The following is a 14462-nucleotide window of genomic DNA, read 5'->3' on the forward strand; positions in this document are numbered from 1 at the left end:
TTTGGCACCCGATTGTCGCCACTGAAAAATTGTACCTTTACCTTAGGTGTAAGGGGGGTGGGGTTATCGTACTCTTTGAAGTGCAAATTCATGATAAAATTTGTATTAACATAACAATAATAAATTTATCTTTTGACATCTAAAATTAATAATTAACGTTCAATAATGATAGTGGGAAGCTTTTTCCACTCTACCCCCCCCCCAGAACATTGATAATCCGCTATTATTAGTTCTTCTGATTTTTTAAGCAGATCTCCTGATTTTTCAGGGAACGATCTCCCGATTTTTAAAAATCTGACCTGGCAACGCTGGTCGTCACACACATGCTACATCCACCTGGAAGTAAATGGATGCAAGGGCTTTCGTGCATCGGTCACACATTTATATCGAAAAATAGATGATTTACCGGCAAAATTGAATGAACGATGCGAGAAAACACTTCCCCGAACTTCCACAAGTGTAAAGAAACTGCATTCGGTAAGTAATTTCTCCTGTATATTTGAAGAAATCAGTTTGCCCGATACGAGAAATTTACCGTGCTTATTTCTTGTTGTGCAGCATTCTACGGTGAGAAAATACCACCACGAACTTTCAAAATGCTACAGAAACTCATTTGCGTAAGTAGTTTCTTCTGTAAAAATGAAGAAATGTGTCTCCGATATAACAGACATTTACCAAATATTCAAATTAAATGAACTAGCAAATTTCAGCCGTTTGTCTGATACACTTTTGATATGATAAACTTGCATTTTGTGAAAGTGACAACATTATGCCGTTGTTTCCATTATGTACCTGCAGATGGCGCGAGCGTCGAAAGTCACGCGGTGTCGCCAGTGTTTCCAAACGTGCCTTTTTTTTTACGAGATTTTTTTTAAAACTATGCTTACCTAACCTAACCTTGTCGGAAATGGTCTATGGGGCTATCGTGGGTAAATATGCGATATCGCCCTGACGGATTTCTTCAAATTTACAGGAGAAAGTACTTACTGAAATTAGTTTCTTTAGCATTCTGGACGTTCTTGGAGGTGTTTTCTTTCACGGAAAGTAAAAACTTCGTAGTTTAATGCTGCCGAACAAGAATTAATCACTTTTTACGTAAGAAATTGGCATTGCCTGCCACATTATGCCATTGTTTCCATTGTGTGCGTGCAGATGGCGAGAGCGTTGAAAGTCAAGTGATCTCTGCAGTGTTTCCAAACGTGCCTTCTTTTTATGAAAATTTCTATTTTTAACTATGTTCGCCCCGCTTTCTTTTTTCGATGAATTTAGGGGTGAAATGAGTGCTAATGGAACCTAACCTAACCATGTGTGAATGGTTTGTGGGGCTACCCATGGATGGATTTTGGGGCTAATGTCAATGGTTTGTGTGGCTACCCGTAAATGGTTTTTGGGGCTAACTTGCATGGTTTGTGGAGGTAAACATGACAAAAAATCGAAATAGTACATAATTTTCCATCATGAAGGTTTGAAACACTGCTTGCACACTGAAAATCGACAAAACACAAGCTGGTGCATCATGACGTGCGATGATCCATTACGAGTGCATGCCATATTGTCTATTACAGAAGCGGAACAAGTAAGACAAATAATCAATCGTAATATGAAAAGTTGACAGTATTTTATGGAAAAAGGCATAACTTCACCTTAAAGAATGTTCCGCAAGGCAAAATAGATAAGTACCAGTGGTAAAATTAAGGAAATAAATGAGTGAAAGGTGTCCGGGCGTTATCGCATATTTACCAAAATTGGTTTAAAAAAAAATATGCGTAGCCCCACACACCATTCTCGCATAGCCCCACAAACCATTCACACATAGCCCCACAAACCATTTGCGGAAACGTGTGTTCTTCAGTTACAAAAACACTTTTTTTAAAAAAAAATTGATCAAAAAAACGTGAATACACATTAAAAAATGATCCGCGAAACAGATAGGTAAGTACAAATGTCAAAAATTGACGAAACTTAGAAGTTATAGGTGTCCGAAGGATAGTAAACATTTACCCCAATTTTTAACTGTTGTAACCTATTGTGACCCTACCTAACCTAACCTTTCTGGAAATGGTTCGTGGGGCTATGTATGAATGGTTCATGGGGCTATGCGTCAATGGTTGAATTTCCGCTATGAAACATTCCCACATCACACAAAACACCTTCCAGATGTTAGACAATACTACAGGAACTTATTGCGGTAAGTAGTTTCTTCTGTAGAAATGAAGAAATCTGTCCCAAGGATAGTAAACTAGTACCAATGCTTTTTCTGTCTGCTTAAAGCATGATTAACTGAAATGAGACAAATGATGTAGGATATGATCCTGTACATTAATTTCTAAATGCATATTTTAATTTTAGAATGCTCTCAATGTGAATAAGAAATTAGTTTTATGCAGTTATTTCTTTGTTCTTGACAGATATTAGCATACATCCAAGATATAACTGACAATTGTCACAACAAAAATGGATGATTACCAGAAACTCACAGATGTGCAGATACTGGAGACAATTGAGAGTTTGAAAAAGGATCTAATGAAAGAGCTTTCTAAATTGTCAGAATCAAATCAAAGTGAAGCTGTTCATTTTATTACAAGGTTAGTTACACCAGTGTAAATTCAATTTAAATTTTACAATACAATTTATGATACATACATCTTTAATTTATTCCACACATGCATGCCATTGCACTTCTTGGTTTACATTCTGATTGTTGTAATTAAATGGTTGATTAATACTGTTTTGAAAAAAATTAGACAGGTTATCACCATACAAGAATGACAAATTTTAACAACATTTAAATTACATCATATGAATATTACTAAAGATTGTTTTCAGTGCTCCTAGAATCAAAAGCAGATTGAGTGAACAAGACACGTGAATAACTCATCCCTATGACCATGTATGCTGAATAATTAATGTGCTTATGACCTTAAGTGATAGAGCAGTCACAGGCTGAACTTCGCCCATGAATAAAGAAATTCTAATTCTAACATAAAGTTTGGGTATAAATATTTAAATTTCATGCCTCTTCATTGTACAATCATGTCCAAAAGTTAAGCATAATTTAGAGAGAAAACAAGTTATTTCCAAAATATCAGAATTTCACACCATGTTGTAAATGTAACAACTGTATATTGTGTGAATGTCACACATTGATGAATATGAACATTATTGGAATGTCCCTTCAACAACAACACATCATTTGAGATGGAGTGTGGCGACCTGTAACGGCCACACATACATCGTAGCAACATGGCATACTTCCTGTCAGATGGTTCGAGAGGTGTGTGGGTAGCTCGTTCCATTCCGCACAGGGAGTAGTGTGGAGGTCTGGAAATACCATTCATGGTGACTGATGGGCAACTTCCTAATTGGTACCAAGCATGCTCTAGGAATCACATCCAGGGATTACAGAATTTATTAATGAATTAATGACAATAACCATCTATTAGGATGAAAATAGTCACCAAATGTGAAATTCGATTTGAAAGCCTCATAAATTATTTCCACAATGTTCAATGCTATTCTCCAGAGTAAAAACAGAAGAACTGTTATTAGATTAAAAATTATAGATACTCTAGTTTGGACTCCAATTAAAAATTAACCTGTAGATCTGCATCAAAATTTAGCTTCCAATTCTGTGTTAATCTATGGTAAACATTTTTTTTCGAGTAGGCCTTATAATTTTTATCGTCATGAGAACAAAAAAGGCCTTTTCTTTAGTTTTGCAAATAATCGCTGATTTTGAATTCCTATAAATCAAAAACGAGTTGTCTGATCGTGATGAAATTTTGGTATGGTGCAGGCAGAAAGGTTTTAAACATAAATCTTAATTTTTAGATCTTCAAAATTTGTTAAAAAATCGTTATCATCAATTTTGCGAAACAACTTTTTGTTAATATTTGGTAGTCCTACAAATGCAATAATTGTATTATTTGTCGGAATCGGGAAAAAAAATCCATCTCGATCCCGACTTCAGGAAATGACTTCCCGATATTCCGGGATCCCGAAATGTTGGGAAATCACAACATTTATGGGGAATCCCTTCCTGACTTTTCATGAATATTGAGCTTTTGAGAATTCCCGCCATTCGGGGATTTGGGAATTCCCGACTTCTCTGAAACCTTGATACTTCGAGAAATCCACACTGCTCAGGAATCCCGAGTGTTGGAAACATTTTGAAGCATCAGTATTTCCCGACTGCTTGGGAATCCCAAGCCTCGGTATTTCCCAGCGATTCTCGAATTCCTGATGATTTCGGGAGTCTCGTGTTTATACGATTTCATGATTTTTATGGTACGCCATATATGATTGAAATTACTATGACGTGGTCGCGTCATTCAAATATAGTGGTAAAATTTTGGAAGCAAAGAAATACTAAATAGGTTTTCTTATACCACTAAGTCCACGACCACTTCACATCAGCATTTGCCAAAATTAGAGCAAAAAAAAAAAGGTTAATTGTCAAAAAGTAGACCCTTTTCTCTTTTTACTCGATTCCACCATTTATTACCTCTGTGGTAAAATCATCATTCGTTCCAAGCTATGACCACAGATATAACAAATTTTGGGCCCCTTATGCCGATTCACAAATTAACGCGGATCTCGAGCACCCAATCCCCAACATACTGTATACTTCCCGTTTTATTTAATAGTCGCGATTAGATATTGGTTTCAGTGTTCGTGTTCGTCTAGCCACGAAAACTGAACCACTCTCAAAATGTACCAAAACAAGATGGAATGCTTATTTAACAAAATAAGAACAATTTGAAATGTCGAACTTAAATTTTTTGGACATTTATTTTAACAAACTATTCCCCATACAACTAGCAACCTTTTCCCAACAACTGTCAAATATCTCTTCATAAATATAGTTGTGCACAGAACATACTAAAATCCACATGAGTAATAAATAATTCCCTTTAACCATACATACTGTTAAAAATTATGACGATGAACACACATATTAAATAAATATAATGGCATTTGCATGGTTTAGGTGATCGGAAACTTTACGTTATTTTATCGACGATTTTCTCAAAAATCAAGCTGACGAATTTTTAACTGTACTGTGCTTGGCATGGAATAAACTAACTAAGATTCAATGCACAAAATGGATAATTCAAAACTATTCCTGAAAATCATAATGAACTAAAAATGACCGGTCAAATAACTTTAACATAAACCGAAATGAGTTAAATTAGTATACCTAGTTATTCCATGTCCAGCCATCAGTCAAACGCTGCAGTCAAATTCATGTGTCGACGCGGATCCAATCACCCTGGCCCGTAGCCGTGTCTTTCTCCCTTGAGTTACAAGGTTCTCCCACTAGGGGAAGCAGCGTTGCCAGTTTTACTTTGTTCGACATCTAGAGCCAAGCATCAGGAACACAATGATGCAAAACTCCTTGTTAATTTAATAAGGAGAATATGGTGGAGCTTTTAAAATTATACCCATTATAAGCAAACACCTCAACCTCCCCGCACATCAAGAAAAAGAAACACAGGCACCTTACAAAATGTTCACTAAAAAAACCAATGCAACAATCCTAATAATTTACAACCATACTAGCAATGAAGAATAAATAATGTAAATAGTTAAACATCAAAGTTTGCAATAAATATCATGACTAGATATAATTTGTACGCAGATATTACATGTCACATTTCCCATAATTTTCCTGTTTTTGTCCTTTTGTTTGTTTATATTTTTTTTGTACATTTTTCCCACTTTTAAACACAATAGTAATTTCCATCAATATAAATGTGATATATGAAAATATGCAAGCTTTTATCCCCACAATATAAACACGAAAGCTCCAATATAGTAAAGAAACCCACAGATATATATGAAATCTCACTCAAGTGATGAACATGCAAATATATATATATATATATATGATAAAAACATGACATAAATATACCTTTATCTGAATGAAAAGATGAAAACAGCGAACCAGCGCTTTCAATATATATACACAGCCTTCCCTATGATGAATACCAATTTTCTTTACATACTGGAGATTCAAAGTTCAAAAAATTTAAAAATATTTGGGTATGCAAACAAAGCAAATAACTACCCAATCACACTTGACACATTTTGCAGACTAACCTGTAAAAAAGAATGGCTGTTCTGCCAAAGAAAGTTTCTGCTCGGTAACAATCCAAATGTCAGAATCCTCTTCTAGCCAAGGTACAACCATAACATCCAATCCAACAAAAGTATCCATTTAATTCCATAAAGTTCCCATATTCCATTGGGTCAGGATTCCTTTGTGAAACACACCACTTCTCCAAGGACATCAGTGTGCTTCCCACACGATAGAATCAGGAGAATACATTCACCATAGAAAGTATATCCATTCCGTATTGCAACCATTCCATTTCCACATAATCTTGACAAAAACAATCCATTGCTCGAATATTAAGGGGCCTACGTCAAAATGCATCCCGCATAATGTACTCCTTTAAAAAGAATCTTCTTAAATCGTGCTACGAAGCTCCAATATACAAGGTATTTATACATCCTTGAAAACTTTTCATTTTAAACACTCACTTGTAGAGGTACAAAAAGAATGTATGAGGTAAACATAAGCACATTAAACTCGAAAAACACATTGAGCGAACTTCACTAAGTTGACTCCTCCGGGGAGTCCTTGCAGTAGAAATATACCGAACCAAACATACCGGAAATCCATCGGTATGAGCCCATCTACACCGTCACAGAGATCCAAATTCCATTTCCAGATGAGCCATTGACGAAATTGTCCAATCCCGGGTGCGACAAAAATAATTCCATGCAGTGGCAACAACGTAGAGCAGGTGCAAGCAGAATCTGTAGTGGCAGGTCAGCAGGTGGCAAGAATACAGCAATCATGCATATATTGTGGAACATATCTCCATCGAAGTAAAAAACATGAAACAAAAAATAACCCAAGCATTAATAATAAGAAGGAATAGAATAGAAGAAACAAGAAAGTATAGAAAAGAATGCAGAAAATATTCACGCAAAAATAATTAATCTGCCAAATTTACTACAATTTTGATTCCGAACAATACATGACAAGCTTTACATACTGTGCCCCTGTTGAGGGGTATTCGGTAACCTAACTCTACAATTTTTTTGAAAATGCCCCCATCGTAAAGAGCGGCGGCATTGCACATTTCTTACATTATGTGACCTCTGAATGGTGCCTGTTAAATTAACATTAGAAGTTGTTGCGGTTAACCTGGGTATCTAATTTTCATCCTCATTATCATTTGCCGGAGCCACGTCAAATTCGTGCTTCATAGAAGATGTTTCTTGAGCAAGGCTTAATAATTCAGCCAAGGTTTTTGGTTCATTCTGAAACAAAAGGAAACCCCGAGTCTGAGGGTGCAACTTGTGCAAAATTTCGGCCACTAGAACGTCTTCTTCCCATACAAGATTAAGAGTATTGGCACAATCAATGATGTTAGAGACAAAAACTGACATAGATTCAGATCGTGTTTGATGGCGGCATATCTTTAAATTAATGAAATTCGCCACTGACGAGGCCGGCGCCATATTTTTCCACACTTGACATTTAAGTGCAAACCAAGATGCCTTGGCGGCTATAGCTTCACGCCAAAGGGTTTTTAAGTTACCAGCAGTTTTACGTAAACAATTTTGAAGCACCAAGGTATCTGGATATATATCAAAACTTACTATTAATTGGAAGTTTAGCATGAAAATAACAGGTGCTCCAAAGAAGTGCAGGTACAAATTGATAAAGCATCAATTTCAGTGTCCATATTACGTAGCATGATTTTATCGGACAACGAGGAGGACACCTGAGAAGAAACAGCACTATCCTTATCAGGTGTACCGGAATCCCCTTCCCCCGATGAACTGAACAGAACCTTGGGCACCTTAACGTAATCAACACCTTTAGGTGTCGTGGAGGGATCCAACTGCATATAACCCTTTAATTGTGACATGCTAATCCCTCAAAAAGACAACAATGCTGTAGCAGAAAGGAAAAAAAGATTACAGTAATCCCCCTGGGGGGGCTCGTTTGCTCTGCTACCATTGAATGTTGTGACGTGGTCGCGTCATTCAAATATAGTGGTAACATTTTGGAAGCAAAAAAATACTAAATAAGTTTTCTTATACCACTAAGTCCACGACCACTTCACATCAGCATTGGCCAAAATTAGAGCAAAAAAAAAAAGGTTAATTGTCAAAAACTAGACCTGTAAGAATACTCAAACCCGCAACCCTTTTCTCTTTTTACTCGATTCCACCATTTATTACCTCTGTGGTAAAATCATCATTCATTCCAAGCTATGACCACAGATATAACAAATTTTGGGCCCCTTATGCCGATTCACAAATTAACGTGGATCTCGAGCACCCAATCCCCAACATATTGTTTACTTCCCGTTTTATTTAATAGTCGCGATTAGATATTGGTTTCAGTGTTCGTGGTCGTCTAGCCACGAAAACTGAACCACTCTCAAAATGTACCAAAACAAGATGGAATGCTTAATTAACAAAATAAGAACAATTTGAAACGTCGAACTTAAATTTTTTGGACATTTATTTTAACAAACTATTCCCCATACAACTGGCAATCTTTTCCCAACAACTGTCGGGCCTCCCCCATGGCGCAGTGGTAGCGTCTTTGCCTTGTAATCAAGGGGTCCCGGGTTCGACACCCGGTGGAGGCACAAGTGGTTCGGATCCCACTTTAAACTGTAGGTCCAGTCCAGATTAGCCATACTGTGCATAAAGTGGACTTAAAACACCAACTCAAACCAAACCCAACAACTGTCAAATATCTCTTCATAAATATAGTTGTCCACAGAACATACTAAAATCCACATGAGTAATAAATAATTCCCTTTAACCATACATACCATTAAAAATTATGACGATGAACACACATATTAAATAAATATAATGGCATTTGCATGGTTTAGGTGATCGGAAACTTTACGTTATTTTATCGACGATATTCTCAAAAATCAAGCTGACGAATTTTTAACTGTACTGTGCTTGGCATGGACTAAACTCACTAAGATTCAATGCACAAAATGGATAATTCAAAACTATTCCTGAAAATCATAATGAACTAAAAATGACCGGTCAAATAACTTTAACATAAACCGAAATGAGTTAAATTAGTATACCTAGTTATTCCATGTCCAGCCATCAGTCAAACGCTACAGTCAAATTCATGTGTCGACGCGGATCCGATCACCCTGGCCAGTGTTCAAGCAAGGAGAAGGAAGCTCCTTATCGTACCTATGCCACAGCTGCAACTGCTGTTCTCTCGGGAGAAAACCTCGCCCGTAGCCGTGTCTTTCTCCCTTGAGTTACAAGGTTCTCCCACTAGGGGAAGCAGTTTTGCCGGTTTTACTTTGTTCGACGTCTAGAGCCGAGCGTCAGGAACACACTGACACAAAACTCCTTGTTAATTTAAGGAGGAGAATGTGGTGGAGCTTTTAAAATTATATCCGTTATAAGCAAACACCACATTACCATTGTGGTCTTGGTATCGTTCCCTCTAAGACACTGGAAAGTGGAAATGATTATAACACCATTAAGCCTTGTTTCCATGATTATGAAAAAACTAAATATGCTGACGAAGGCAGTAATTTATTTTATTAAAAACATAAACTAAATGTAACATTTCAACCTTCTAGCAAGGTTTTCTTCAGACTCTGTATCAAGTACAAAAGTAACAAGATACAAAAGCAGGGCATTATATATACACACAAACATTACTCCCTCCAGACTATTTAGAAAGTTGTTTGGAACTTTGTAGCAGGTGGCTTTCACTTGCCAACTGAACTTTCACGTAAAAGGCTAAACACAATTACTTCCATATAGAATGTGGTTGGACTTTTTATCTCATGCTCTTTTTCCTTAATTTTTCTTCCTTCTCCTCTCCTCTTTCTCTCTTGTCGTTTCCACTCTTTCTAACACCTTCTTCCATTCTTTGTTTAACTTCAGTCCCCTATTCCAGTTCATTGTGTTTTCTTCACCTTTCTTCTCTATTTCCTTGGCTTCCATTTTCTCACTAGCATTCTCTTCTCCCTTCCTATCTGCTTAGCCTCATCCCACTCTATGTCATGTCCTGTTTCTCTCGTGTGTTTAAATATTGCATTTCTCTCTCTCTTAAGTCGTACATCATCCCTATGTTGTTTCAACCTGTGTTTCAGCCTTTTTTCGTTTCTCCTATGTACACACTCTGACATTCTTTACATTTCACTTCATAGATAATCCCTTCCTCTTCTCTGTTTTCCTTTTTCTTGTTTGCATTCTTCGCTATTCCTAAGATGCTTCTCCCTCCCTTCCTGTAAGTTTTAATTCCCGCTTTCCTAAGCACTTTGAATATCTTTTCTGTAGTCTTCCCCATACTCCTTATTCCAAACCTTCTCTCTTTTTCTTTCTCTTCCTCTTTTTCTTTTTCTTCCATTTCTCCCCTGCCCGTTTTCTTCCTTCTTCTGTTTATGTCCAGTCTATCCTGCTTCTCATAGCCATTCTTTTCCAGCTGTTTCCATAGGCTATTTATTTTGCCTTCTTTTTCACATTCTTTCATGCATATTTTCTTGATTCTGTCCTCCATATTCTTTATAAAATTTATTTTTGACACCTCACTTACATCACTTCTTTTGTGGCAGAATACCCCTGCTGCACACTTCTTCTGATTCCAAGCGGTTTCAATTTCTTGTCCTCTCTTCCTTTTCATCAATATATCTAGATAGCTCAACTTGTCGTCTTCTTCTATTTCAAGTTCCAATAATATCCCTCTTTCTTCATCTTGTATTTCTTTGGCAAAAATGTCGAGCTGCCTCTTCGTTCCCTTCCATATGCCAAAACAATTGTCCACATATCTGCAAAACAAAATTATTTTGTGACCTCCTTTTTCTATCACTTTCTTTTCCCATTCATTCATAACCAATTCAGCCAGTGCTGGGCTTAGACTAGAACCTATATTTAGTCCTTCACTCATTAACATTATTTTATCTCCCATTATACTGTAACCGTTATGGAAATGATATGTTATGCTTGGATACATTCGTCACGACAGAGAATTGCTGTAAATCTCCTTTCTTCAGAATGGATGATATTGTCGAATCTATATGCAATTAATTATGTGTAAAGAAGTTATAAATATGACTAGAGCAAAGCTTTAACTATGCCAAGTTTCGTCGGTAATTCGCTGGAAGTCCTTGTGCTGAAAGCGGCGTGGTGGAGTTTGAGTTGAGTTTTAAGTTCATTTTATGCACAGATAGGCTAATTGAGATAGGAGCTACAGTTCATTATGGGTTTCGGAACAAAAAAAATTGCGGCAAAGGCAAGTGGTTGGTGTAGTGTGTGCTTTGAAAAAATTTCTAAAGAATCTCAAGGAATTGAATGTAAAGGTGTGTGCGGGTCGTTATTTCACGTGCAGTGTGCTTCCCTTTCGAACAACCAGTTTCCAAAGTTTCCAAATCTTCCAAGTGTGACATGGAAATGTAAAATATGCTTGCTTAGCACCAAGGATGAAACCACGGATGACTCCAAGAAAGAAAGATGTTCTGCTGGAGAAGATGAACTCTTACTGAATATGAACTTGAAGCTGAACCAACTCACTAAAGAAAAAGATGAACTGATTAAAAGTGTGAAATACAACGGAGATCGATTGGACGAATTAATGAACTTGAAAGTGGAAGTCGATGATTTGAAAAAAGAAAACTGGAAACTGAAGAAAGACGTTATCATTTCTGCAAAATTCTGTCCGAGAATTAGAACAATACTCCAGATTACAAAATATCGAAATCTGCGGTATCCCGTAAAACCCAAAAGAGAATCCACATGAGCTTGTTGAAACTATTGCACAAGCTCTAAACTGCAATCTTAGCCCACTTGACATTGACTTGTGTCACCGAGTGGCAACAGGGAGTGCAAACAAGAACAAGAACACAAGGAAACCTTGGGACAAAATTCTGGATGCAGCTAGAAAGAAGAAACTAACAACGAAGGACATGCACTTAAAAGAACCTAGTAATAATATCTACATAAATGAACACCTGACATCACATAACAAGGCATTGCTAGGAGAAGCGGAAAAGATGAAAAGAGGCAAGAACTACGAATACGTTGGGTGAAAAATGGTAAGATTTTCATGTGAAATTCCAGTGCAGCCCCCGTCAAATGCATTACCTGCAAAGAGGACCTAGAAAACCTTCGTTTCAGCTCTTTTCAGTTCTTACGGTGGGAGCTCTAGAAGCTGGCAGGGGGAGCGGGGAACATGCCGCTGACCAACCAGAGAACAGCCGAGAGTTATGCAGTCGCGGAAGGAAGCTGGAGCACTAACCTCGATCTGCACGTTGCTGTGTTGCCAATTCGTCATTCTGCTGATGGTGTTTTGCCCCCCAGTGTCGATTCCTGTTTGTTATGAGCAGAATGTAGGAATAACGTGCGTGGGAGTAATTGTTGTCGCATCGTGTATTGGCTAACTGCATTGTTTCGTCGATAGACGTGTATGTGGCATGTGAAGTTAATATGTACTCCCGTTGTTCCATTGGGAGCTTTGTGTTTATTAACGCAGTAAGTATCGTATGATGTCAAACATAAAAGAGGTAGTTCGTAGCCAAGGCAGGAAAATAATCAGTAGGGTTCATGGATATTTTCAAAAGGAAGCAGAAAACAGTGGTCCCTTGGTAAGTGTGCACAAAGTGCAACTGAGAGTGTCTGAAGCTTGTGGAGTGAGTACGCGAACTGTACAGCGTATTGTTAGGGAAGGCAAAGACAGTCTTGAGGCGTCAGGTTCCACGTCATTTGAATCATCGTGCAAACAAATCAAAAGGAACAGTATCACAAAGGCAATCGACGGTTGCGATAAAGATATAATAAGAAGAATTATCCTCGGGTATTATGTAAAGGGTGAATATCCAACACTGAACAGGTTACACGTTGATTTGCAAACACAAATAAGCTTTCAGTGGGGAGTTTCGTCATTGTGGAGGATACTGAAGTCTATGGGGTTCAAGCACAAAAAGAGCAACGACAGTAGACGATTTCTGATGGAGAGAGCCAATATAGTTACAGCCAGAGTAACGTATAAGGAACCTTTGCCCTATATATTTTATTTAGATGAAACGTACATACATCAGAATTGCACTCCAACGAACATCTGGCAAAATAAAGAGGGTGCAGGTGGTTTAAAAGTACCCTTGGGTAAAGGTGATTGCATTATTGTTTGTCACATAGGTTCTAGTCACACTGGTTTTCTACAGGAATGTAAATTAGTTTTCAGGCCAAAGGCAAAATGGACGTCTGATGACTACCATACTGATATGAACGCTAAAGTATTTACACAGTGGTTTTTGCAGTTTTTAGATACACTTGACAAAATGAACATCAAATATGCGTTGATTGTAATGGACATTGCTAGCTGTCATTCGGTACAGTTGCAAAGAATTCCTAAACGAATACATGAAAAGCTGATATCATATCGTGGTTATCTGCTAGGAATATTCCTCACGACAGCAATCTCACCAGAGCTGAACTGTTGTCTCTAGTGAACTTGGCCAAACCAAAGGCCAAAATGTACGAAATTGATACACTTGCTGCGAGAAAGGGACATACCGTTGTTCGACTACCACCCTACCACTGCCAGTACAACCCCATAGAGCTCATTTGGGGAAAGGTTAAAAGTGCCATGGGGAAAAGGAACAAAACATTCAAACTGGCTGATGTCCAATGTTTAATGGAAGAGGAACTGAATGAAGTAACACTGAGGACTGGAAGGCTTGTGTGTCACATCCAGAGAAATTTCAAGAGGAAAATTACGCAAGGGACGTGGTATTGGACATGGTCATGGATCCGATCGTCGTGAATGTATGTGACGACATCCACAGCGAGGAGTCAAGTAGTGAGGATATTTCCGGTGATGGCTCTGGTAAAGATGCTGAGTGCCTTCCCGCGGACACTTAAGCTGGAGTAAGGTAAGCAAATGTGTTGTATACCATACACCTGACATATGTCTGTTTTTGTAAACCAATTGTTTTTTGGTCTCTTGTTAATGAATCTTTTTATACACTTGATATCATATACTTATCGGTATTCTACAGACCACAAGATGGGGATAATACGCATACTCAGGCCATACGCGAACAATGGGACGTCTGTATTTCATGGTTCTTTCGATTTCAACTTGCCTTTCCCGCTACTCTGGCAACGCTGCAGTCTCTCTCTCTAACTGACCTGTCTCGTTGCGCTGGATAGGCCATTTCCCCACTCCCCACTTCCGCTGCCAGCTTCTAGAGCGCATGCCGGAAGAACTGAAAAGAGCTATAGTGTAATGTACAAGTGATGTTGTTATTTAACCATGGCTGGCGGTAATAACTTTCAGGTATTTTTTGTTTGTTTTTCTTCAGAATTTTTAAATTTTAGCTTAGATTATTCGTTTTTCATGTACATATTATGGCATGTGACGTTTTTCTCCGCAATCAGTA

At 37.8% G+C, this 14462-nt stretch overlaps 1 protein-coding gene across 2 annotated transcripts in view; it reads left to right on the top strand.

Moving 5' to 3' along the window:
- The first annotated feature begins 337 nt into the window (after positions 1–337).
- Positions 338–14462, top strand: part of LOC145996872 (uncharacterized) — an 87820-nt gene continuing 73695 nt past the window's right edge. For both annotated transcript variants that reach the window (XM_083133420.1, XM_083133421.1), the window contains exons 1-2: positions 338–477; positions 2409–2585. In XM_083133420.1, coding sequence (XP_082989546.1) covers positions 2455–2585 — 131 coding nt within the window. In that variant the 5' untranslated portion in view covers positions 338–477; positions 2409–2454. The remainder of the gene's footprint in view (positions 478–2408; positions 2586–14462) is intronic.

This window comes from Lepisma saccharinum, chromosome 13 (genome assembly GCF_977018435.1).
Source record: "Lepisma saccharinum chromosome 13, izLepSacc3.1, whole genome shotgun sequence".
Taxonomy (NCBI): domain Eukaryota; kingdom Metazoa; phylum Arthropoda; class Insecta; order Zygentoma; family Lepismatidae; genus Lepisma; species Lepisma saccharinum.